General features: G+C 44.1%; 1 protein-coding gene across 6 annotated transcripts in view; it reads left to right on the forward strand.

Annotated features, from left to right (window-relative positions):
* The window catches only part of Gon4l (gon-4 like), a 67459-nt gene that overhangs the window by 27312 nt on the left and 13926 nt on the right, over positions 1 to 26221 (forward strand). For 5 of the 6 annotated variants that reach the window (XR_015448178.1, XM_021249420.2, XM_087203486.1 and 2 more), the window contains 8 exons: positions 3334 to 3435; positions 9326 to 9366; positions 10456 to 10559; positions 15085 to 15283; positions 15744 to 15830; positions 18036 to 18207; positions 19806 to 19950; positions 22459 to 22609. Coding sequence is in view for 5 of the 6 variants with exons in the window: in XM_021249420.2 (XP_021105079.1) it covers positions 3334 to 3435; positions 9326 to 9366; positions 10456 to 10559; positions 15085 to 15283; positions 15744 to 15830; positions 18036 to 18207; positions 19806 to 19950; positions 22459 to 22609 (1001 nt within the window). In the remaining variant the exon portion in view is untranslated. The remainder of the gene's footprint in view (positions 1 to 3333; positions 3436 to 9325; positions 9367 to 10455; positions 10560 to 15084; positions 15284 to 15743; positions 15831 to 18035; positions 18208 to 19805; positions 19951 to 22458; positions 22610 to 26221) is intronic. The other variant, XM_087203487.1, reaches the window with a different exon arrangement.

Genomic DNA, 26221 nt, shown 5'->3' on the forward strand with positions numbered 1-26221 from the left:
CAAATGATTATTAAGTAGTTTTCTCATGTAGGCATCCAGCTACAGTCTGTGAAAGATAAAAGAACCTAACGATTTCATCAGGAAATAAAATCTATGTGAATGACAGAGTACCTGGCCCATTGTTAGGTTTATAATATACGTTATTGCCTAGGCTGGCCTTGATCTCCTGGACTCAAGCAACCCTTCTGTCCCAGTGTACCAAGTAGCTAGTACTACACATACATGCCACCATGCCCAGCTTGTGAGGTTTTAGAAGAGGAAAAGGTAATTCTTGTTTAGGAAGATCAGCGACAGCTACATGAAAGAGTATTAGGTTTGAGACCAAGCACTCAACACCTACAGCTTCCCTTTAGGGGGGAAAGTTTACTTCGGCTCTTGGTTTCTCAGGGCTCAGTCCATGGTTGGCTGGCTCCAAGGCCAGGCAGAGCAGAGTTTTTCACTTTATGGTGACTGGGAAGTGGCGCAGAGGAGCAGTGCCAGAGAGGAAAGGGGCAGGGACAGATCGTGCCTGAGGTCACCCTCCAGGACCCACCCATACACACCCAGAAGTTCCCAAGCCAGCCAAGTTGATGCCTAAGCTTAATCATCACAGCCTTTGAAAGATTTTTGAAAATGGTGACAGGGAGGGAAGACTGTTATCCCATTAGTGTCTTTTGTTTTTGTTTTTTTTTTTTTTGGTACCGGGGATTAAAGTCGGGTCTTTGCGGTTGCACACCAGGCGGCGAAACCACTGAGCTAAATCCCTGGCCCCCATTAGTGTCTTTTGAAGCACTCTAAGCTTCTGGGGTTTTCTTTATTCAGCAGATTATCAAATCTGATGAAAACTATACAACTTTTCTCCCCAAAATTGTGTATATCTATATAGAAAAAATTTTTGTATGACTTTTTTGGGGGGGTTTGCATCACTCTTAAAGTTTATTTATTGGGCCGGGGATTTAGCTCACTGGTTTTGCCACCTGCTGAGCAAGCACAAGGACCTGAGTTTGATCCCCAGTACCAAAAAAAAAAAAAAAAAAAAAAAAGTTTATTTATTGAGATTTCTTATTTTTATCAGCTCTTCCAAGGTCTTTTTTTTTTTTTGGTACCTGGGATCAAACTCAGATTTTGTACTTGGCAGGCAGGCTTCGGAACCACTGAGCTAAATCCCTGGCCCTCCCAGGTCTTTGATACCAAGGTTCAAATTCTCTGCATAAAGAAATGAATAGGACAGCTGAGTGTGGTGACATATGCCTGTGATACCAGCACTTGGGAAGCAGAGACAGGAGGCTTGCCGTGAGTTTGAGGCTAGCCTGGGCTGCATAGTGAGTTCAGGGCCTTCCTGAACTACAAAGCAAGACCCTGTCTCAAAAAACCAAAAAAAAAAAAGAATAGGACAGAGTTCTAGCGCAGTGGTGGCCAACCTATGGCATGTATGCCACGGCAGGCTGTTTGTATTATTGAAAGCTCTAAAAGGTTCACCATTACTGTTTTAGCTTGTTTTGTTTTGTGGTACTAGGGTTTGAATCCAGCCTGGGCTACATGGTGAGTTCAAGGTTGGCCTGAACTGAGGATGTTAGGTGGTGTTTACTTGGGATACAGATTCCTCACTTCATACCTATGATGGGCGTGGTATGGGAATGTAATTCTTCTGTATCCTAAAGATTGAAAAATACTGGCTTTGAAGAAGTCAAAGTGTGTTATAAGGAATGACTGGGGAAATGAACTGATGATTGGAAGAGGGTGAAACTTCTTTTTTCTTAAAACTGCAGGATGTTTTTGTGTGGCCTTTAGGACAGCTATAAAAACTACTCAAAGCCAATGATTAGAGGGGGTGTGGTGTGGCCTCTTAATTATTTCCTGCAAATAAGACTTTTAGCAACGTGCAGGTCAGAATGGTACTAGGAACATGTGAAAATACTAGTCATGCATATGGTGCTATAAAAATAGACCAGCACATGATGATTGTTTGGTCCTGGGACTCCATATCTAGCGTCATTTCCTATTTTTCCAGGCCTCAGTAAATTCAGCTGGTACCGTCTGATCTGCAGTTATTTGCAGGAAATAATTAAGAGAGTGGAGAGGCATACCAACTTAAGATCCACTGGGCAGGCACTGGCACTGTTATTCAGCCCCTAATGTAAGTAGGCCCAGAGGCAGACTCCGTAGGTGCTAAAAGTTAATCAGAGCTCAGAAGAACTCTTCCCAAATGGGTTTTCAGTGTGTTTGCCAAATGGGTGCTCTGAGAAAAATATTGGCTGACCTGTTTGTGTGGTGTGGGCAGAAGCTATTTGTTGGAGTCCTTGCACCCATGGTCACAGGCTATGCCCAGGATGGTCATTATTCAGCCACATTCGTGAGGAGTCTGTTGTGAAGAGTTACATAGACCGTGCTGTGGAGATTAGGAAGGCAAGATTCTGATCCTTTGGAATTAAGGAATTTTGTTTGGTGAGAAAAACCCATAATTCATATAAAACACTTGATATTCAAATAGCTCTGTGTAAGTAATACAGATTAATGTATCATGATCTGAGTGTAAATTTTGAGTAAAAATTTCTCACGTTAGATTTAGTTCACTTAACATTATGGTCTCAAGGTATCTGTTTTACACATAATTTTTTTTTTTTTTTGTACTGGGAATCAGACTCAGGGCCTCACAGTTGCCAGGCAGGTGCTGTGCCACTGAACTACATCCCCGGCCTGCACATAATTTTTTTGAGACAGAGTCTCCCTGTGTAGTTCAGGCTTCTGATTTTTTTTTTTTGGTATTGGGGCTTGATCTTGGGACCTTCCACTTGCAAGGCAGGTGGCAGAACTGCTGAGCTAAATCCCCAGGCCCAGGCTACTGCTCTTGAATTCACTGTATGGCCCATCCTGGCCTCAAACTCACAGTGATCCTCCCACCTCAGCCTCCTGAGTGCTAACATCATAGGCATGTGTTACTTGAGCAGCTGGTTGGGATGCTAGGCAGGAGGAGCCCAGGAGTTTGAGACCAGGCTGATATATATATATGTGTATATAGATGTATATATGTATATAAAATCTCTGTAAATGTTCAGCACATCGATGACAAAAGTATAACATATCTTACATATATAATAATTACAAGTATGAAAAATTGTGTTTCTCCATTATAAGAGCTGTAAATATATAAAAATGTACCAAAACATCTGTTAGGGTAGTGGAAGTACTCGAAGTGCAAGTCTTCTCTCCCTCGATGTTCACATTTTACGTGAACAACAACAAAAAAGAACAAATGTGCTTCATTGGAGCAGATTGTTCCGGTGTTGAGCACCTTAAACTGGAGATGTGGGCTCAGAGTGTGCAATGTGAGTCTAATGTATTTTTCTTCCCTAGATGAAGCAGATGATGATGATGATCCAGAATATAATTTCCTGGAAGATCTCGATGAACCTGACACAGAGGATTTTCGAACTGACCGGGCTGTGAGGATCACCAGTGAGTCCGTATTATTATGAGTCCTGCTGTCATCTGCTTCATGGCTCCCTACATGTCCTCTAGGTTTTCGGAGGGATGGTCCCAGCCCACCCAAGTTAAGACATTAAGTTTCCTCTGCTTGTTTGTTTCTGTAATTCTTTAAGTATATTCAGAAAGTTGTCAGTTGTTTATTTCTCCATCTGGTAGTCACACGTGGAGTTCTCATAATTGGGTAAAGATTGTACTTGCAGTAGCACAACGAGTCAGGATGTGGCCTCTGCCCTGTGGGTGTGAGTGTAGTAGGGATGCAAGCAGAAGGAGCTGTAATACAGTAGTAGAGGAGATTGTCTTGAGGAGGTTGTCCTCTCCTAGGGTGTGATAAAGAGTAGGCTGAGAAGCTTAGGAAAGGATTCTCAAGATGGATATCTCAGCCAAGTTTTGAAGGAGGAATAAGAGATTTTTAGTAAATGGGGACAGAGAGGAATATTACAAGTAGAAGTGCACTACAGTCATTGAATTGTAAAGCAGCAAAAACTGTTGGGAAAATAGTGAGTAGTTGGTGCAGTTGTGAGTGAGTAAATGGTGGTAGGAAAGATAAACAGTGTTAGGGTCATGGGGGTCTTTGGGCTCTCAGAGTTTTAAGCAGGAAGTCAATAAGAAGTGATTTGGATTTTAGAAAAATCACTTTGCTTTCATAGAGTTCAATGTATTGTTTGGTGGCTAAAGAGAGCAAGATTACTTGGCTTTAGATACTTGTTCAAAAAATTTTAATCATTATTGGCTAGTGTTCCAGTCATGGAAGCGTGTATTTAGAAATCATTGAGCTTGGGCTGGGGATTTAGCTCAGTGGTTTTGCTGCCTGCTGCGCAAGCGCAAGGACCCAAGTTCGATCCTCAGTACCAAAAAAACCCCCCAAAAACCAAAGAAATCATTGAGCTTTTCTTGGGAGGCTGCATCGCTGAGCCCAGGAGATCACGCCCAGCGAGGGTAGCATGACCAGCCTTCGGGGCTCCTATGCCGTGGTGTGCACAGTGTGCAGTGTGGGCACCGGAAGTGTTTCTTATGTGTTTAAGTATAATGCGGGCTTTCTCCTATAATCCTTCAGGACTCAGTATTCTATTTTGCTGCTTTATTTCGTCTTGTTCTTAACACTAAAGTATCATTTCTTTTATGAAGATCTTCCAGTTATTAAGTTATTACAGTTGAATTTAGAGGAAGTGTTGACAGGAAAGTACTACATGCCACAGAGAAAGTGTAGAAGGAACAGGCTTGAGGTTCAGGCTGGGAGAAGACTGTAAGAAGGACTGGAACAGTCCGAGAAAACTGAAGCCAGGGGACGCGCCTTTCAAGGAGGCGTCATATGTTTCTGCTGGAAGTGCAAAAGCAGAAGTCTCACTTCAGCTCACCTGTCAGCCTGGAGCACACCTGCTCTGTCTTCTTGTTTGTCTCTTAACTTTCTTCTGTTTTCATTTAAATTCTCAGGGAAATCCTTTTCAGTTAAGATTGATACTCTTGCTTTGTGTGCGCGCTTGTGTGTGGGGGTGGGTGAGTGGGTACTGGGGATTGAACCTAGGGCCTTTGCACTGAGCTACATCCTCAGGTCCTCCCCTCCCCCTTTTTGGTTTTTTTGAGAGAGGGTGTTGCTATGTAGTCTGTGCTAGCCTTGAACTCCCAGCAATCCTCCTGCCTCAGCCTCCCAAGTGCTGGGATTAGAGGTGTGCACCACCACCCCTGGCCCCTGGTCCTTGTTTCATTTTTTATTTTGAGACAAGATCCTGCTAAGCCACTTAATTGGCTAGGTTGGGCTTGACCTTGCAGTCCTCCTGCCTCAGCCTTCCAGAGTCTGGGATTATGGACCTGCATCACCACGCCTGGTAATGTGTTCTGGTCTCGAGCCCTCCTCACTGAGCATTTTCCATATTGGACTCAAGTCTGTTTTTCATATTCTTTCTGTTTTCCTTTGTTGTGGCAAAAATACACTTGCAGATGTGCACATTGAAAGGTGTTTCTTTCACTGTGTTTCTCATGTGGAGTGTGCCAGGTCTCTCAGCCCTTCAAATGCTGTGGCATGCAGACCTTTTGCCACTCGTGACACGCTCCAGTGGGTTTGAGCATTTATTTTTCTCTAAACTGTTTCTCTTACATTTTATTTATTTATTTACTTTTGGTACCAGGGATCGAACTCGGATCCTTGTACTTGCACAGCAGGCTGCGAAACCACTGAGCTAAATCCTTGACCCTTTCTGTTACATTTTATTCTGAAGTTTTTTACATATATATAAAGTTGGAAGAGTTATCTTCTAGTATGTTGCAGCTTCATTTTGCAGGAAGAATAATGGGAAACTTTTAATATATATTTTGCCTTTACATGCAGCTCCCCACTTATTTCAGAGTGTATTATACTACATATTATTACCTAAAGCTTAATATTTGTTTATGATTATGATTATGATTATTATTTTTTTTTGGTACGGGGATTGAATTTAGGACCTTGTGCTTGCGAGGCAGGGGGTGGCACCACTGAGCTAAATCCCCAGCCCTTTTTGGTTTTTTTGAGACAAGGTCTCACTATCTCGCTATGTAGTTCAAGCTGTTCTTGAACTCACAGTGTAGCCCAAGCTGGCCTCAAACTTGTGGTGATCCTCCTGCCTCAGTCTCCTGAGTGCTAGGATTACACGTGTGCACCACCACACTTGGCTTGTTTAGGTAACTTCACACATCTGTTACACAGGTCTTTACCATTTCATGAGTCCTCTTTTTTGTTAGAATAATAAAATACCATTATTGAAATAGTCTGGGTGCATATGAGAGGGAAGTTGCCTTGCCAGTCGTATGTATTAAGTTGAGTGAGCAGGCAACCCAGTATGGAATTGAAATCAGAAAACCTTTAAAGTATTGAACTGAGGGCCAGGGATTTAGCTCAGTGATTCCGCTGCCTGCCTCACAAGCATGAGGTTCTGAGTTCGATCCCCGGTACCAAAAAAAAGTATTCAACTGTGACAGAGGAATGTCAGGTCTGAGCTTAGCCTGGACAATGTAGTGAGACCTTGTCGTCCTCTTTTTTTTGTTGTTTTTTGAGATGGAGTCTCTCTGTGTAGTTCAGGCTGGCCTTGAACTCAAGGCGATTTTCCTGCCTCAGCCTCCCAGGTGCTAGGGTTACAGGCAAGAGCTACCACACCTGCCTTGAGACCCTGTCTTTTTCCTGAGACAGGGTCTTGCTATGTAATTCAGGCTGGCCTCAAACTCAAGGTGATCCTCCTGCTTCAGCCTCTTGAGTGCTGGGATTACATGTGTGTGCCCCTATACCCGGCTTGTTTAGGCAACTTCACACCCGTGTTACACAGATCTTAACTGTACCATTTAACGAGTCCCCACACCCACATATCTGTGTGACCCAAACCCCTGTAGCTCGCAGAACCGTCCCCCGCAGAGGCCCTTGTGCCCTCTCCGGTCGGCCTCTGCACCTCCCCGCCTCCCTTACTGACTCTGGTCTCTCATGAGATCTGTCTGTCAGGCTTTCATGGAGACGTGACCGGACCGTGTGCCCTGGGTGTCAAGCTTTCCACATGCTGTATTTGTGAGGCTCACTCCTGTCTTGTGAACACTGGTTTACTTACTTGTATTGTGAATGGAATTTTATTTTACAAACATACAGCAGTGCTGTCTTTGTGTTGATGGACACCTGGGCTCCTTCTAGGTTTTGGTTATCACGAAGAAAGCTCCTCTGATCTGTTTTTGTCTTCCTTTTTGCTCTGAACTCTGTTGGTCAACCCTTCATGTACAGGTTTAATCTCCCTTGGGTCCTCTATCTAGGAGAGGAACCATTGGGTCATAGGTAGGCGCATGCTTCGTTTTATAATTTATAAAAAGTAGTTTATAAGTATTTGTAAGAAGTTGCCAGACCCTTTTCCAAAATGACTTTGCACCTTATGTCCTAGTTAAGAGTTAGTTGTCTCACATCCTCCAAGCATTATTTATGTATTTATTTTCATTGATTATTGTTATTTTTGTTTTTCCGTTTTTCTCACCAGTGTTTGCATTTGACTTACGAAGGCCTTTGGCAGTGGTACTAGGTGCTGAACCCGGGCCCTTGTGCATGTTTTTTTATTTCCCTGTGGAGCACAGTGATAAGCACATTTTTGTGGATGTGTTTAGGGTAGAAGGGGATGTGTGGAAGGGAGAGGAGGCAGAGAAGTGAATGTATTATGTACGAAGAGAGATGACGGGAAACCACTCTCATTTAGCTCTTTGCTGTCCCTTCCTCTTTGTTTTCCGCATCTGCATGATATGCATTCCGTGTCTGTCTCCATAAAATGCTCACAGTCTGTGGACATTTCAGATTAGAACCATGTCGGCCCCATCCATGAGTTTCTGTGTCATTAGGAACATTAAATCATCACCAGAATCTGTTGCTCCAATAATTTTTTCTGGTCCCAGTCCTCTCTCAAAGCCCCAAGCGATAATGCTCTGCTCCTTCTTTTTTTTTGAATTTGATAACAGCACTGTTTGAGAAATCAGATTTCCTTTTGTTACTTTCTGACTTCTCCCTGGGTTTATTATTTTCATCTTCCTTCATCTTCTTATACTTTTTCATAACGTGGAAATTAGCTCAGGGCCACCCAAGTTTTTCTGTGGTTCCCAAGTGTTGTGCTCCTCAGAAAAGCCTTTCCACTTTAGCAGATACTCCTCTGCCCCTAACCATGCACCTCACATTTTCTCTGTGACATACTCCTCCTCATCCCCTGAGGAACTGTCCACGATCCTCTTGGTTTTCTTTCCCGTATCATACGCTGTTGCATCTGAAGGACTAAGGCCATTGGGTTCCATTATAAATGCTCATGGACAGCTATTGTGGTGGTGCACGCCTGTCATCCCAGCACTCTGTGAGGCTGAGGCAGGAGGACTGCAAGTCCAAGCCCCATCTGGGCAAGCCCTTGGGGCTGAGATCGCCCACTCATGAGAAGGTCTGCCCCATTCCTCTGTGGTGAGGCCGCACCGCAAGCCACTGAGCCACTGCCTTCTCTTTAGCCTCTTGTGTATGCTTTTTGACATTTTATTTTGAGAGTGTTTTGCTAAATTGCCCAGGCTGGCCTTGAGCTTGAGAGCTTTCTGCCTCAGCCTCTTGAGTAGCTGAATACAGGTGTGGGCCACCATACCAGTTTAAGAAGGCCTTTGGCTGAGTTTTACTGAGCTGAGTTTTCCAGGTGTAGTGTGAGGCTCTGCTGTGGGCAGGGATACACCTGTCTTTTTAGTGCAGCTGTGTCATATTGAACTCGAAGTCAACCAGAATGTTTAGCTCTTTTTCAGACTGTTTTTAGGCCATTCCACCTTTTTGTATACTTGAGGTTAAAAATTCAGAATGTAGGACTTAATATGTGTATTCTGTCTAGTTGATTTGAGAAAACATAGTTTTGAATCTGTTATCAGTTGGATCTTCAGGTAGCTGCTGTTACTTATGTAACCACTTCTGTCATGTACAGATTTGAGAAGTGTATTTTTTTGATTCTTCTAAGTCATTGCTAAGCAGCTCAGGTCTAAAGACATCCTCTGACATACTTTGGGAGACTTGTCTCCTGACTCCGTTTAGTGCTATATGGGTGTAGGTAGGCCAGTCAACTATGAGTTTATCTAATTGTAAAATCATGCAACTCACATGTTCTGCATGTCTTCCCATTAAAATTTAAGCTTCACAAAAGTATAAGTCTTTTGTCATCTCATGTTCTGCAGACACCTAGAGCCCCAACTGAGGCATGGTTGGTCTCAGTAGGAGTTTCTGACTTGAATGAAAGGTATTTATGAGCATCCTGTAAGATGCCTTGCTCGGAGCAGGATACATTGTCTCCGTAAAGTTCCCCCTTCTTACAAAATGAAAATAATTTTTGCCGACAATGTACTTTTTGTTTTTTTACAGAAAAGGAAGTGAATGAGCTGATGGAAGAACTGTTTGAAACTGTGAGTAATGATACTTGAGGAGTTCACGTGATGAAAATAGATCCTCCAGTATGTTCTGTCCTTGGTCTGGATTCTCTTTCTGTAAAGGGCGGTCTGTCTGAGCCATTCCCCTCTCGGTCCACCCATTAGAGAATGTAGCAGCAAGAAAAGAGTGTGAGCTGGGAAACGTTTGATTGTTCATGCAGAGTTTATTCTGAGTGAAATTCTCTATGCAAACTTTTGCTGTCCTCCCCCACTATCACTGGGTGCATGCTGAGATTATAAGCCAGCTTTAGAGTTCTCTGAGCTCAAGGACTTCCTTCTTATAAAGTTGTCTCTTGAGAGATATTTCTAAGAGATTGGTTGTTCTGAGTTGTCAGGTCAGCCCTCACTATCACACACTGGCTGGTTGTAATAGTCATCCCACATGGAGTTCTGAGAGTCGCGAAGTATAAGCCTGTCTGGTGACAGCATGATGAAGGTACTGTAGTCTGTAGTTTTCATTTACCCATGCTGCTGCTGGAGCTGTAGCGGCAAAGTGCCACCCAGTATATACAGCTCTGGTGTCTACAGCCCAATGCAGGTAGTTCAGGAGAGTGGAAGTCACACCCAGGAGTCTCGGAGGCAAAGTGTGCAGCTTTATTCTTAGTCTGGGACTTCTCTGCAGAGACTGACCCCCCAACTGAGCCAGAGCTGGGTTGTTATACCTTAGGGAAGGGGCAGGGTTACAGGAACTAGGCATTTAACATCATTTCATTAGTTAGAAAGTTACAAGTTTCAATGTTTTATTTACATACAGGCCCCCCGCAATCTTATTGGTTACAGACTTTCACATATAGCAGGTTCATTGGTTAACATAGTACACTGAGTTCCACCTTATTTGCATACGGCAGAAAGTCAGGAGTAACAAAACTGTTAAGAAGGAAGAAAATTCCTGAGATGTTTGGGGGACCTGGGCCCAGGCAGGCCTGGGGAATGTTAAAAGAATCAGAGGGAAGTCATCTTTCCCTGTTAGCAAGTCCAGCTTTAGCTACAGAGAAGTTTATTTCCCTTTCAGAGTGACTTACAGAGGTCCATTCCCCAGGAAACCCTCCTTTTCTTTGCCTGCAGTTCCAAGACGAGATGGGATTCTCTAACATGGAAGATGATGGCCCAGAGGAGGAGGAGCGTGTGGCTGAGTCTCGGCCTAATTTTAACACCCCTCAAGCCTTACGGTACGCTGGCCACAGATCTTAAGACTTAGAATGGAGGCAATGTGTATTTCTGAAAAAGCTTTTGGAAATCACATTGAACAGTTTCTCATCTTTAGCTATCTTCTGTTAATTGTGTAAGGATGCAGAGCTTGGGAGGGGGCCGGGCGGTAAATGGGAAGTCTCCTTGTTAAGGGGCAGTGCAGCAGGAGATGCAAGCTGTATCTGTTTGGGAAGGGAGAAAAAACAGCAGCTGGCATCCGATCAAGCTTCTCCAGGAGAGTGGTGCTGGAGAGGTGTATAGGACTCTGTGTGGCCAGCCACAGAAGCTACCCTAAATTGTGATAGCTGCTACTTACATCTCTTTTATTTTCCTCGTTGGCATTAACATCTGTTAACTGGGACTGCAAGTTTCTTAGTCACCCAGGCATTAATTGAGCGAACTATGTAGCACCTGCCCTGCATTGATGGCTCAAGAGCTGGAAACGTATGTCCTGACCTTTTCACGCTGAGTTGGTGTGTTTTTTTTGTAGTAGTGGGGATTGAACCTAGGTACTTGTTACTGAGCTATATCCGCCTCCCTTTTTATGTTTTATTGTGAGACAGGGTGTTGCTGAGTTGCCTCCTAGCGTCCTGCGATTATAGGCCTGCAGCACAGGCGTGTGCCACCATATCTGGCTGAAGTTGGTACTTCTCAAACCCTCCAGAAAGTAGAGGTTTTAATTTTCTCCTCTCTTTTTGTGATGGATTTGGATTCCCTTTCCCTCTCTCTCTCTCTTTCTCTCTCTCTCTCTCTCTCTCTCTCTCTCTCTCTCTCTCTTCTTCCTGTACTAGGGATTGAGTCCAGGGCCTGCACACTAACCTACATTCCCAGCCCTTTTTATTTTTTGTTTTGAGAAAGGGTCTTGGTAAATCGATAAGTTGCCCAGGCTGGGCTGGAACTTCTGACCCTCCTTCTCCTCTGTTACAGGTGTGTGCCACCATGGGGCTGTACTTCAGCCTCTGGTCATCTGTCGTGAGTGGCAGCATATAGTGATTAGATGTGTTACTGGACATTGGGTCCTTTGACACAGTTATAAATAAAAGTTAAAACTAGGCTAAGAAGTGTGAGAAGGTAGGCAAAGCTTTAATTGTAAAGTCAAGAAAATGGGGAAGGGACCTCAGCTTAACCAGAAGACCTGAAGGGGAGTGTGGCACTGATGAGAAGATCAGGCTGGTCTGCTCAGAAAGGAAAGGAGCCTGCTGCTGCTGCTGCTGCTTCTGTTTTATTTTTGGTTTTTGTTTTTTTGAGACAGGGCCTTGAACTCACTGTGTAGCCTAGGGTGCCCTCAAACTTGTGCTGATCCTCCTGCCTCAGCCTCCCGAGAGCTGGGATTACTGGCATGAACCACAATGCCTAGCTAAGGGGCCAGCTTTTATGGGGTTGTATTTGGTCATGAGTATGAAATTTCTCAGAAATTTGTTCTTGTTTTAAGAGGTGTCTTCATTTTGTAACTGATCAATGCTTATCCTTGGAGACATCATGGTGCCCCCCGCTCTTACACGGTACCTGGTCCTTGCAGTAAGAGTAGTAGGATAAGGGAAGGGAACATTCCATACAGTGTTGGTAGAAAGATGTTTTCATCTTCAGTGGGCAACAAGTCATGGATTAAGGCTTGAGCCTCCCTTCATCTCTTCTCCCTGTGAAGTTTCCTCTTGTTTTCATTGTGTGCCGGAGGTCAGGACCTAGCAAAGCCCTGCAGCCTCTTGTGAGTCCTGGGTTTTAATGTATCAGCATCGCCTAGGAAGACAGCTTGGGATCCATCAGGAAGCTAGACTTTAGGGACCAGCACTTCAGTGAAAAGGACAAGCTCATCAGTGTATATAAATCAGAAATACTGGTCATACTCTATTTTAACAAATATCATAATTACCACCCTAGACATCTCAAGATTAGTAAGGAAAGGATTCAGCCCAGGTCATAGAACAAAGTCTGGTTTAGCAGAATGGAATCATTCTTCTTGGGGATGTATTATTGTGGGATTCAATCTATAAACACATTTTGGCTCTAATCAACTCTGTATGATTTTTCAAATTTGGGAATTACAAAACTACTTTAAAATCCCTGTTAGAGCCAGCCATGGCGTGCATGCCTATAATCCCACCACTCGGGAGGCTAAGGCTGGAGGATTACTGTGAGTTTGAGGCCAGTTTGAATTACATACTTGTCCAAAAAAAATGAAAACGGGGGGAACCCACTTTCCGGTCCCCCTTCTGTCTCTCTTAGACAGATGCTTTCTTTTTTTTTTTTGGAACCGGGGATCGAACTGGGTCCTTGCGCTTGTGCAGCAGGCGGTGAAACCACTGAGCTAAATCCCCAGCCCAACAGATGCTTTCTTTCAATAAATTTTTCCTACTCTAAAAACAAAACAAAACAAAACAAAAAGTCCTCTTAAATTCAGATATTTTCTTGCACTCAGTAGATTACTTGGGCTGTTTTGCTTCCCTTTCAGTGACAAATGCAAACCTGGTTTAATCTTTTGTGTGTGTGTGGTACTGGAAATTATTGAACCCAGGGCCTTCCCACTGAGGTACATCTCCAGCCCTTTTGTTTTTTATTTTGAGATAGGATCTCACTAATTTGCTAAATTGTCCAGGCTGGGCTTGCTTTATAGTCCTCCTGCCTCAGCTTCCAGGAGCCTGGGATTGTAGACACGCACCATCCCCTTGGCTGTGCCGCCTGCTTACTTCACCAGGCTCTTTTGCTCTTCTGCTTCTGGTGATAATCGCACAGATGATCAAGACGTTTTAGTTCTTAGGTCCTGCAGCTCTGCCTAACTTCCCACCCACCCCTCAGAATCCAGATACCTGGCACTAGCATGTTCTACTATAACTGCAGTAAATACTACAAAAAATATGATAAAAAGAAGCATCACCTTCATCTGCAGGGGGTATTGAAATGGGTTATCTTGTAGCTGGGCGTGGTGTCCCAGCCCCCAGGAGTTTGAGGCAGGAGGATCAGCTACAAGTCCCAGGCTGGCCTGGGCTACATAGGGAACCTAAGACCCTGTCTCAAAAACGAGGACAACACCCTGGGTGCGGTGGCCCAGCCTTGTAATCCCAGTGCTGGAGTGGGGGTGCTGAGGTAGGAGCATCAAAGCGAGGTCGAAGCCAGCAGGGGCTGTCTGGTGAGTTTAAGGCCAGCCTGGACTGTGTATTGAGACCTTGTTAACAAACAAAGCAACCCCTGCAACAACAACAAAGAAGTTATCATTTGGGCTGGGGATGTAGCTCAGCGACATAGTGCCTGCCTGGCAAGTTCGAGGCCCTGAGTTTGATTCCTGGTACCAAAGAAGAAAAAAAAATAAAAGTTATCATTGAACTATTACTGCACTATACCGGACTGTAAATATGATAACCTGTAGTCATAGCTATGCCAGTATGTTTTCCTCCTGACTGTATAAGATATCAGCATGCGCTTAATCACTTAAGCGTCTTTTGTTCTGCTTTTACTTAAGAACTAATATGCTAGGGTCAGGAATGGTGCTGCACACCTGTAACTCCAGCATTCTAAGAGGCTGAGTCAGGAGGACACAAGTTGAAGCTCAGTCTGGTCAATTTAGGGACATAGCAAGACACTGCCTCAAAAAAAAAAGAACTAACATGCTAGTGCTAGGTATTTGGATTCTGAGGAACGGGTGGGAAGTTAGGGTTAGGAAAACTTGAAGAGGAATTCAAAAGGCTAAAAGAAGGTATTTTCATGGAGGATAGTGTGGTAATGTTTGAATCAACTTCTCAGTTCTGTTCATCTAATTTATCGGGTATTTTAGCTTATCTTCTTCCTACTTTATTCTCCAAGGGCCTTGACTTTTAGAAAGGAAAGCAGGGCAGCCTGAGTGGGAGGGAGATAGGAGAAGCTGGACTTGGGATAGGAGGGAGCAACAGGTAAATTAGAGAACAAATGCTGTATCTCTGGAAGATTCCGTATTGCTGTTCAGAACAAGTCACATTAATAATGTGGGTGTCAGTGGGTGTGGGTGCGATGAGTTCTCACGAGCTGCTTGGTTGCTTTGTTACTCACATGTTTCTCCTAGATGTTGTTTAATTTTCTCTCCATTGTATATTATTAGAAGAGTAATCGTGGAGAAATAGGGTGGGGTATAATTCAGAATCATTCTGTTTCATTTTATTTTCGGTACCAGGAATTGAACTCAAAACCTCGAGCTTGCCAGGCAGGCACAGTGTCATTGAGCTAAATTCCTGGGCCCCAGAATCGTTTTGTTTATTTTTATTTCCTCCTAGTGCTGGGGATCCTACCCAAGGCCTTGCACATGCTAGACAAGTGCTCTACCACTGAGCTATATTCCCAGCCCCAGAATCATTTTATTTGCATCTGTGCTAACAATTTGGAGGAAATATTTCACTAAAGAGTTTTTTTGCTAAAGTGGGATTTGGGGATTATCAGCAAGTAGATATTGTCCAGGCCTCCTTAGTGCACCATTAGAAGGAATTGGAAGTGTTGTGGACCTGGGGAAATGTCCAAATTCAGTTATCTCCCTGTTGGAGGTAGGTTTGAGGAACCATTGGCTAACTTGCTGAATGAACAACATCGGGCAGTGAAGGAACTACTGGAGCAGCTGAAGATGAAGAAATCTTCAGCCAGACAGCAACAGGAGGTGGAGAAGCTTAAGCCTCAGGCTGAGAAAGTTCATCAGACCCTGATTCTAGATGAAGTGCAGAGGAAGAGGCTCCAGGAGCAGATGCAGCAGGTAGGACCCTCCTGGTCTGTTGGTACTGGTTATCGCATGGCCCACACTGAAGCCCAAGATGAGCTGCTCTAGGAGTCCGAGTAGCTTAGCAAAAGCTTCCTCCACTGCCACCTGGCCACCGCATGTTCACACAGTTAAAGCCTGAGCATGTCCTGTTCGTGCCTGTGACTCAGCATCAGGCCCCCGTAGTGCTGAGAGTTGGAGAGTTCACAGTCCTTAGAAACTTTTCTGAAATTTAGTAGCCTTCGCTGCCAGATAGGTTTTTTACTAGCCACTCTGGTTGGGAGTTAAACAGTCTGTGGTGTGTCTTTTTGCTTAAGGGAACATACCTGAAAATTTATGCCGAGTTTCCCCAGAAAACCAAATAAGTGTGATGAATTTGCAGATGTCTTGGTAAGCTCTCTCTGTGTTTCTGAAATGGCAACATCATAACATGTCAATGTTTTCTTTCCCTCCTCAGCACGTTCAGCTCTTGACACAAATCCACCTTCTCGCCTCCTCCAACCCCAACCTCAGTTCAGAGGCCAGTACCACCAAGATATTTCTTGTAAGGTTCCAAATATCACTAACACGAAAGAATTGACTATGAAATTAGCTTGGCAACTCATTTCTCATGTTATTCACTGATCCTAATTTATTTTTATTTTCTCCTGGATGTTTTTGGTTGTTATGCCTACTTTGTTTTATGGCTGCATTTGTTTATGTTTGCTGACCCAACATAAACCACTGATTTCCATGACAGTATATTCAGTTCTTTCTTTCTTTTGGTACCAGGGATCGAACTCAGGACCTTGTGCTTGTGAGGCAGGCCCAGTATCACTGAGCTAAATCCCCAGACCTCTTTCTCTTTTTTTTGAGACAAAGTCTTGCTATGTAGTTCAGGCTGGCCTTGAACTCACTGGGTAGCCCATGCTGGCCTCAGACTCAGTCCTCCTGCCTCAGCCTCCTGAGCTGAGATTACAGGTGTGTGCCACTATGCCTGGCTTCAGTTTTCTTAGTACTATCTGACTGGCCCTTTTTTTTCAGTTGAACTCAGGGAATTTGCAGTGAGTTACATCCCCAGCCCTGTTTGTATGTATGTATGTATTTATTTATTTATTTTTGGTGCCGGGGATTGAACTCGGGTCCTTGCGCTTGCGCAGCAGGTGGCAAAACCACTGAGCTAAATCCCTGGCCCCCTGTTTTATTTTTTATTTTGAGATATGGGCTTGCTAAGTCATTAAGTTGCTCAGGTTGGGCTCAAACTTGTGATACTTTTGACATTTTTATTGTGTCCATCTCCTTTTGTCTTTGGGTCTACCTGATATCTCTCTCTCTTTTTTTTTCTTTCCTTTTTTTTTTTTTTGGTTGAGACAAGGTCTTGGTATGGAGTAGGGGCTGGCGTTGAATTCACTATGTAGTTCAGGCTGGTTTCAAACTTGGGACAATCCTTCTGCCTCAGGCTTCTGAGTGCTGGGATTACATGCATGCACCACGACCCCTGGATTCTACCTGACTTCTTGTATTTTTGGTATTGCTATTCTTTTTTTTATTTTTTTCATTATTGGACATTGAACTCAGGGCTTTCTGACTGAACTGTATGCCAGCAATTTTTTCTTTTGAAACAGGGTCTTATGAAGTTGTTAAGTTATTCAGGTTGGGCTCAAACCTGTGACCTTTCTGGGGTTTTTTTGGTACCGGGAATTGAACTCGGGTCCTTGCACTTGCAAGGCAGGCGGTGGAACCACTGAGCTAAATCCCCGGCCCTGACCCTTCTGGGTTTTTGTTTGTTTGTTTTTGTTTTTTTGGTATGGGGAATCGAACTTAGGGCCTCACACTGGCCAAGCAGGCGCTCTGCTGCTGAGCTACATCCCTGGCTTTATCTTTTTGTTTTAATCTTTCAGAATATTGAGATTACAAGCATGCATTATCACACCTAACTTGGTACGGCTGTTTTTTCAGATGTTCAATTCATTATCTGTTCATTAAGCTCCACATTAATGTTTTCTCTATAGAATTAATTTTGCTCATGACATTTTGAAGTAGTTTGTGGAAGGGCTTCTTTCTTTTTTTTTTTTGAGACAGGGTCTCCCTATGCAGTTCAGGGTCACTTTGAAATCACTGTGTTTCCCAGGCTGGCTTTGAACTCCAGGTGATTCTTTTCTGCCTCAGCCTCCCAAGTACTGGGATTACAGGCATTTGTCTCCAAGCCCTGCTTGAAGGGCTTCTAAATTTAAAATTTGAAACTACAAATTGCCCCTGAACTTTTGGATGGGTAATGATGATATTATCTGTTTCTCAGGTCCATCTCTTTGGAATTTGAGTAATATGTTTGCTTCCTTTATGGGCAGCACAGTGTATTCACCTCTTACTGTGTCAGAGGATCAACTTCGTTCTAGGTATTACTGAGAGAATCTTTACAAACAGTGGCTCTCATTCTTGAGAACCTTAATTTTCCCTTTGGAGCTAGCTGCACCATATCTACAAGACTGAGGAATCCTCAGTCTGAGAAAAAAAACAAGAACAAACAAACATGTTACACACTCCCTGCATGTCTGAGGACTCGGCAAGAGAGAAGTCTTTTTTTTTCTGGTCCCGGAGATCAAACTCAAGACTTTGTGCTTGTCAGGCAGGCACGCAGTGTACAAGAGAGAAGTCTTGGTGGAATAATGTTAATTATTGTCTGTTTTGTTTTGTAATAGGAGGGACAGATTCTCATTCTGAGACTCAGAGCTACTGATTCTTAGATTTCTTTTGTGTCCTGTTTTCCCAGAAAGAGCTGGGGACCTTTGCTCAGAGCTCCACTGCTCTTCACCATCAGTCCAACCCCACGTTTCAGACCTTGTTCCAACCCTGTAACTTGATGGGAGCTATGCAGCTGATCGAGGACTTCAGCACACACGTCAGCGTTGACTGGATCCCCCCGAAAACTATGCGCAAGAATGGTAGGGGACAGCGGTGTCAACCTCAAGCTTTGCGTTGCAGTGAGAGATGAGAGTCTTACATGGATCATTTCCTAGGAGTGCAGGACACAGGAGATTTATCTGTCTTTTTGTCCTGTCTTTGTACTGTTTAGAATTGCAGAATAATATTAGTGCTCAGGGAAGGGAGGCTGTTGGCAGGTTAGGGCTTGGGCTGGAGATGTGGGATGCATTGCTGAGAACTGCACTTCAGTGATGTGGAGGTGAGTGTGAGGTGTCAGATCAAGACAGACTGGCGTCTGGTAAAGGGGAAAGTCCAGTGGTAAAAATTGGTCATGTTTAGGTTTTTACTCTCTTCTTCATTAAGACTGACCCCCTCCCCTGATTGTAGGGTAGGTGATACTCCTTTTTGTATCTTTTTGTTTTTGGAGGTAGGGTCTCACTGTTGCTTACACTCACCTTGAACTTGTAGTCCTTTTGCTTCCTGGGGGGCTTGTGTTATAGGCATGTGCCACCATATCCAGCTTCAGCTCTAGTCATGTTTAAACTTTATTTTGAGATGGGTTTCCTGAGTTGCCAAGGCTGGCCTTGAACTTGTGATCTTCCTGCCTTAGCCTCTCAAGTAACCGGGATTAACAGCATGCAAATTTTTTTGAGAAAATATTTACTGTGGTCTTTATAGCCAAATATTTGCTTCTGACTTATTTCCTGAATTAGTTGTAGTTTGTTTTGGGTTTTGGTTTGTGTGTGGATATGATTGTAAATTCCTGAATCTTAAAGTTAAATGGAATAAGTTAAATTTACATAGACGTAGATCTCCAAGCTGCTTTTTTTGATAGTTGACAATGAAAACTTAACACAATAGTAGAGTAATAACTTTTACACCTAGTGTCCTTTGTTTTTCTACTGGGCATATAAACATAGCACAGAAAGCGGGCCAGGGATTTAGCTCAGTGGCGCCATGCCTGCCTTGCAAGTGCAAATTCCTGAGTTTGATTTCCGGTACCGCAAAAAAAAAAAACCACAGAAAGAGAAGTGTGGACATAGTAGTTCATGTATGTAGAAAGGCAGAGGTGCCTGGACTTGAGAGGCTTAGAGGGAAAGGCAAATGGATGAGACTGAATTGTCTCATTCCTTTCATGGCTTTTTTTGTTCCCAAGCTCAGGAGGAGTCTGGGAGAATTTAAAGTTAAGTAAGAATCAAATAAAAATAAAATTTGGAATACCAGATTTGTGAGGGAGATTAAAGAAGTTGGAATCTTATCCTGGAAGAAAGCAAACATTGTTGAAGGTCTCTTGTCTTTCGAGGATTTAAAGGGGGAAGGAGGTAAAATATTTTTGAGCATATACTATGTGCCAAGCATTACTAGGTGCTTTGTGTTTGATACTCAGCGAGTAAAGTGTTCCACATAGGAAAGAATAAAAAAACTAACTTTGACTGAGATTGAATGGAGCTGCCTTTAGCGATGGTTAGGTTGAGAAACTGGAAACTTTTGGGGAGAGTGAGTGAGTGGGAGGGGCTTAAGACAGACAAGGGTATCTTGATCTAAACACAGAAATACGGAAAGCTTTTGGAGGCCTTTGGTCCAAGAATTCCACTTAGCAGAGATTTTTTTCTTATAGGTCATGAGTTTTTCTGTTTGCCAAAGCAAGTGGCTTGGATCTTGGCCACAAGCAAAGTGTTCATGTATCCAGAACTACTTCCGCTGTGTTCCCTGAAGGCAAAGAACCCTCAGGATAAGCTCATCTTCACTAAGGCTGAGGACAAGTAAGTGTTTCCTGCGGCAGACCTAAGGGACAGGTGTCCCAAGGGGATGCAGTTCCTTCTGCGAGTAAGGGGATGAGATGGGCACAAAGAAACCAGCAGCGTAGCTTATGGGGCCCTGCGCTCTGTGCTGTTCTGCCAGTGCCAGCACTGCTGCTTAGGGTGCCGCACATCCTTGGAAACATTTGATGTCATGGTTTCTCTTTTATTTATTGTAAAACCAGTCTTGTAATGCTGTTAAGGGGAAAAGTTACCTGTTCTACCTCTGCATGGCAGTGGGTTTTCTTTTTGGATTTTTAAAAAAATGTATTTTGTCCCATTCCCACCCTGTTCTTATGCCCCCTCCTCTCCCTGTGTACAGAAGCTTTGTTTCCATTTTTCCTTCTATTTTCACTTTTTTCTTGTCCCTTCCTTTCTCTCTTCCCTCTCTCTATTCCCCTTCCCATTTGAACACTTTCTTCCCATTTTCCAATATCTGTTATGGATTTTAGTTCTTATTTCCACTTTCTGTTTCTCACACCAGAGAAACAATTCAGTATTTAAACACTTGTGTCTGATTTATTTCACTTAAGAGTGTGGTCTCAGGGTCCATCCATTTAGCAAGAAATATCTGAAGTCCTTCCTTCTTTATGGCAGAGTAGTACTCCATTGTATAGAAAAAAAATTCTTTGTGTAAATAAGGATTAAAATGATTAAAATGAATAATTGATAATTTGAAATAGGAAGAACTGGTCCAAAGTGGTAGGGGTGGTTGGAGGGGAAGGGGAAAGAAAAGAACGGAAAGGAAAAATTATGAGAAGAGAAAAAAAATGGAAATGAAGTCTATGAAAATAGGGAGGGGTGGAGGGGGAGTGAAGGGCGCACAGGTAATGGGGAAGAAATAAGAACCAAGACACATCATCTATAGGTACAAGCACCCAGTGATAAATGTAAACGTATTGTATACCTAAAATGTACCAATAAAAGAATTTAAGGGAAGAAACAAAACAAAACACATCTTCTTTATCTACTTACTGATTGACGGGAATTTGGGCTCAAATTTGGGAACCTCCTTCCTCAGCTTCCCAAGTGGCTGAGATTACAGGTGGTATCACTGTGCCCTGCCATGGAGTGTTTCTTTCAGTGGCCCTGTGACAGTTGTTTTATTAGCCATTTTTCTTCTCTCTGTTTAGCTATTTAGTTAGGCTTCACCAGCCGTCTTTGTGTGTAGAGCTTTTTAAAATGTCTTGTGGGTAAATTCCCAGGAATTACTCATTAAACATTGTAAACTCTTGTTTGTTTGTTTGTTTTTGTGGTACTGGGGATCAAAAACAGAGGCACTCCCTCTACCCCTGAGCTGTGTCTGCAGCCCCCTTTTAAATTTTATTTATTTATTTTTTGGTACCAGGGATCGAACTTTGGACCTTGCTCTTGCCAGGCAGGCGCGGTGCCATTGAACTCCGTCCCCAGCTTGACCCGTTTTGTTTTTTGAGCTGGGATCTGGTTACATTGTGTAGGTGGTGTTTGAACTTGTAATCCTCCTGCCTGGCCTCCCTAGTTTGCTGTGATTACAGGCGTGTGCCCCTACACCCGGCTCTTTCCTTAGGCTGTCTGACAAGTCTTACATAAGTAATAGTGTCTTCGTCCAAGTCTTGCCAGTCTAAAGATACAGAGAGGGCTGCAGAGCTGGGCTGGAGGAGGGCAGGAACTGGGCTGTGTGTCAAGTGAGGGTGTTTCCTGGGGCTCAGTGGCAGCGTGTCTCTGCTGTGAGATGAGCATATATCTCTTTTGTCTCTCTTCGAGTTCCTTTTCTGTGGTTAGTATGAAGCTTATCATGACACCATATATACTTTGGGGATGGGGTCATCCTGTGTTGCCCAGGTGGGCCTTGAGCTCTTGGGCTCAAAGTGGTCTTCTAGCCTCAGCCTCTCAAGTAGCTGTGATTTCACATGACCATGCTTGGATTGTTAATGATTTATAGCTTGTTTTTCCTATTCCTACTCAATTGTGAACTAACTCCTATCTGATTATTTTGTGATTTTTTTTTTTTTTTTTTTTTGCAATGCTGGGGATTGAACCAGAGCCTGCTCTGTGACTGAAGCTACTTCCCCAGCCCTTCCTGTCTGGCCTCACTTGCAGTACTTAGTAGCACTCACTAGATACCTGAAATTGTCTATTAAGTAGCCAACAATGTGTACAAAGATTATTATTATTACTATTGTTGGCAGTACTGGGGATTTAACCCAGGACTTTCACATTGAGCTACTTTTTTTTTTTTGCTACTGGGGATCGAACTTGGAACTTTACACTTGCGAGGCAGGCGGAACCACTGAGCTAAATCCCCGACCCCACATTGAGCTACTTTTTAAAAGATTTTTTTGTGAGACAAGGTCCCTGTAGCCCAGGCTAGGCTCCAACTCCTGCCTCAGTGTCCCGAGTGCCGGGACTACAGATGTACAGCACTGCATCCAGGTGGGGAGGGTTTTTAGGAAGGGGAGAACCGAGGTTTAATGCCATTGCTCCTTTCCCTAGTTTGCTAGCTTTGGGGCTGAAGCATTTTGAAGGGACTGAGTTTCCCAAGCCTCTGATCAGCAAGTACCTGCTGACCTGCAAGACTGCCCACCAGCTGACGGTCAGGATCAAGAACCTCAACCTGAGCAGAGCCCCTGACAACGTCGTCAAGGTGAGCGCCTTGGTGTCCTTATCGCCCCGCCAGTGTCGTCCCTGCGTGTGCCCAGGGCTCCTGTGCTCCTCCCTACAGTAGCCTCGCCCCTCCTCAAGGATATCAGCTGCTGTTTTCCTCCTGGTTACCTTCCTCTTGTCCTACAGATGAAGTTGTTGAGTTCCTTCAAGATTACACATATTCCTGGTTCCTTCTAGCCGTAAAGTCTTCTCTTTCTTTTACTCTTAAAGGTCAGACAGTATTGCCCTTGTATCCTGCTTAGTGCTTTCTTATTTAAATATTAATACCAGTTACATAGTACATGTGTTTTATTGTACTGGGGATTGAGCCCAGCGCCTCCACACTGACACAGAGCTGTATCCGCCGCCCTTTCCTTAAATTTCCTCCTCCCTCCCTTCCATCCACTGCCACCCTCTTTCTTTTAGTTTTGAGATGGGGTCTCACTAAGTTGCTAACTTGCCCAGGCTGGGTTCAAACTCGGTTTTTCCTAACTTGTTCAGACGTGCAGACTTTAATGAGTCAAATAGAGGGGCTAGGGGTGTAGCTCAGGGGCACCCCGCCTCCCTGGCAAGTGCAAGGTCCTCAGTTTGATCCCCAGTACCAAAAAAACAAAACAAAGAAAATCAAATAGTTTTGAGGCTTATTACAAACCAAAAAAAACATTTTTTCTCCCCTTTCCTGCTAACCAAGGTTTATTGGGAGAAAGTGAGTTTACCTCCACATTTAGGTGGCATGCTTTAGTTGCCCTTTCTCCATGTTGTGGATTTGGGCCTTGTTTATTAGCCTCAGCCATGGATAGTGAGCAGTTAGCTTTCTCCAGTCTTGTCACTGTAATTATATCACAGTTTTAGTTCCACTATATCCAGGGGTTATATATAAACATTCTATTTTTTTTTTTGGTACCGAGGATCGAACTCGGGACCTTGAGCTTGCAAGGCAGGTGCCAGAACCACTGAGCTAAATCCCCGGCACATATAAACATTCTAAAGGCTGTAAATTCTTCTCTCAGTATAATGCTATGTATGGGACACTTTGTCTTTCCTGGTGGGCGTTTTGTTTCCCTTGGAGTTAGTGATTGCATTGGGGTGGCGCGCTTGGTCTTACTATGTACTTATTACACATCAACAGTAAAGTTTACTTGCATTTCATAAATCTCCTTTCACTGTGTTTAAGAATTCTAGATGTGTTGCTGTTTTTGAAGACGTTGCTCCCTGACTGTGTTGCTCCTATGGCTTGCTGCCCTTTTGTCTTCTTGGACTTTTTCTTAATCATCATTCTGGGGCTGCCTTTGTGTCTTCTTTGTGTTGGATCCTGTTATCTTCTGAGCCCTACATCATCTTATTTGCTTAACTTCCTTACTTTATATATTTATTTTTGGTTTTTTGAGAGGGTGTCACTATGTAGTTCAGGCTGTCCTTGAACTCATTGTGTAGCTCAGGCTGGCCTCCCAACTCTGGGCGAGCCTCCCGCCTCAGCCTCCCCAGCTCTGGGATCACAGTTGTGCACCACCATGGCCAGCTGCTTCGTTAATTTACTGAGCACATAAGTAGCCTCCTGAGGGAGATAGCTGAGAAACAAACTTGTACCTTTAAACTCTTCGTGGTCCTGGAATTAGCCCAGTGTCTCCCTCCTCTCCCCTTTAAATGTCTGTTGCGCAGTAAATTCAGTGTGCGGTCTCACCCAGCCCTTGACTTTCAGTTGCACCTGTCCTCTGATGATCTTCACATCTGTGTTTTCCGTCCAGATCTCTCTCTTGAGCTGCAGCTCAGCGTAGCTGGCTGCTCTGAGGAACTGTCAGCCTGGTTACCTCCTGACCCGTCCAGCCGAGCTTCTGTCTCACTCTGCCCTTGAGTGGTGGCTGTAGACACCAGCACAGCAGCCCCCCCGCCCCGCGCCCCCCTGCTGTGATCCCATCCCTGGGTGATACTGCTGTCGTGCCATTCCCCACTCCGCAGAGCTGGGCGCCGTGCTTGACTTTGTCCTGATCAGCACCGCAGTCTCCATCACACATCCTCTGTTTGTTTTCTGCTTAGTTCTGGACTTTTTATTGCGGCATTAATATAGTAGTTCACTCTTGGTGTCTCTAATTCTGACCTCATGCCTTCTGTCTTCACATCGCCCTATCCTCGGCTTTTCTTTTCATTTTTTGTCTTTTTGAGACAAAGTCTCACTGTGTAATCCAGGCTGGCCTTGAACTTGCAGTGATCCTCCTGCCTCAGCCTCCCAAGTGCTGAGATCACAGGCATGTGCCACTGGCTCCTCAGTTTTGATTCAGGTTCTACAAATCATATTAGGAGAAATACTGCTGGGCTGGGCATGGCGGCACATGCCTATAATCTCAGCACTGAGAAGGCTGAGGCAGGAGGATCACCGTGAGTTTGAGCCCAACCTAGGCCACATAGTGAGTTCCAGGCCAGCCTCAACTACATAGTGAACCCTGTCTCAAAAAAAACAAGCAAACCAACAACATTGCTGACATTGCCCAACTCCCAGCAGCCAACATGCTATGGTCCTTTCTCCCCATACTACCAGCTCACCTTTTTAACGAACCTCATGAAAAAATTAGGGCACCAGAACTGCTACTACTAGGACAGCTGCTGGGGTTCCAGGCACGTGCCCCCAGGCCTTTTCAAGGTCTTACTATGCAATTCAGACTCACCATACAACCCAAGCTGGCCTCAAACTCACAGTGACCCTCCTGCCTCCTCCTCCCACATGCTGGGATTACAGCTGGGCGCCACCGCACCAGGCCAAGCTCTTTGGTGCCTTAAACACGTTCATGGTTTTGGATGTAGTTTATTTTGAGCTCTCCTGACTAATGCAGCAATTTATAAGTTTTAATTTTAGTTATACTTCCAAAAAATCTGTTCAAATTTGAGTTGTGTCTCATTTTTTTTTTTTGGTACCGGGAATCGAACTTGGGTCCTTGTGCTTGCAAGGCAGGCAGTGGAACCACTGAGCTAAATCCCTGGCCCATGTGTCTCATTTTTTTAAATGCACATCTTTGTAGGATTGTTTGTTTGTTTGTTTGTTTTTGAGACAGGGTCCCTATGTAGCCTAGGCTAGCCTTGAACTTGTGGTGATCCTCCTGGGACTATAGGCATATATACTACCACGCCCGGCATCTTTATAGTTTTAAAAACAATTGTCAAACATAAGTATTAGTCCGTGAGCATCTTTTCCAGTGAGCGTCTTTCCCACTCATCTGCTCTTTGAGAGCCAGAATTGTTTGTTTTGTGTTTATGCTTTAGTTCCTGGCCAGTGCCTGTGTATAGAAGGCACTCAGCCTTTGCTGAGTGAATGGATGCTTATTGTCAGTGACTTGAAGTGGTGTAAGGCAAATACTCCTTTACATTTCCTTTTGGTTTTCTCTTTTGGACGGACAGGGGCTTGCTGTGTCCCAGGCTGGTCTCCACCTCACTGTGGCTCAGGGCTGGCCTCTAGCTTGCGATCCTCCTGGCTCCGCCTCTGAGGGCTGGGACCATAGGGGTGGTAGCCACTCCGGCTTCATTTACTCTTCAGACAGAAGCTCTGCAGTTTCTCCTTTCTTTGTCCCCTTCCCTTCTGATGCCTTCCACACGATTTTTTTTTTTTGGTACCGGGGATCAAACA

The sequence above is a fragment of the Heterocephalus glaber genome, unplaced genomic scaffold (genome assembly GCF_053883595.1).
Source record: "Heterocephalus glaber isolate CG9 unplaced genomic scaffold, H.glaber_assembly_v1.0 deba00001795, whole genome shotgun sequence".
Taxonomy (NCBI): Eukaryota; Metazoa; Chordata; class Mammalia; order Rodentia; family Bathyergidae; genus Heterocephalus; species Heterocephalus glaber.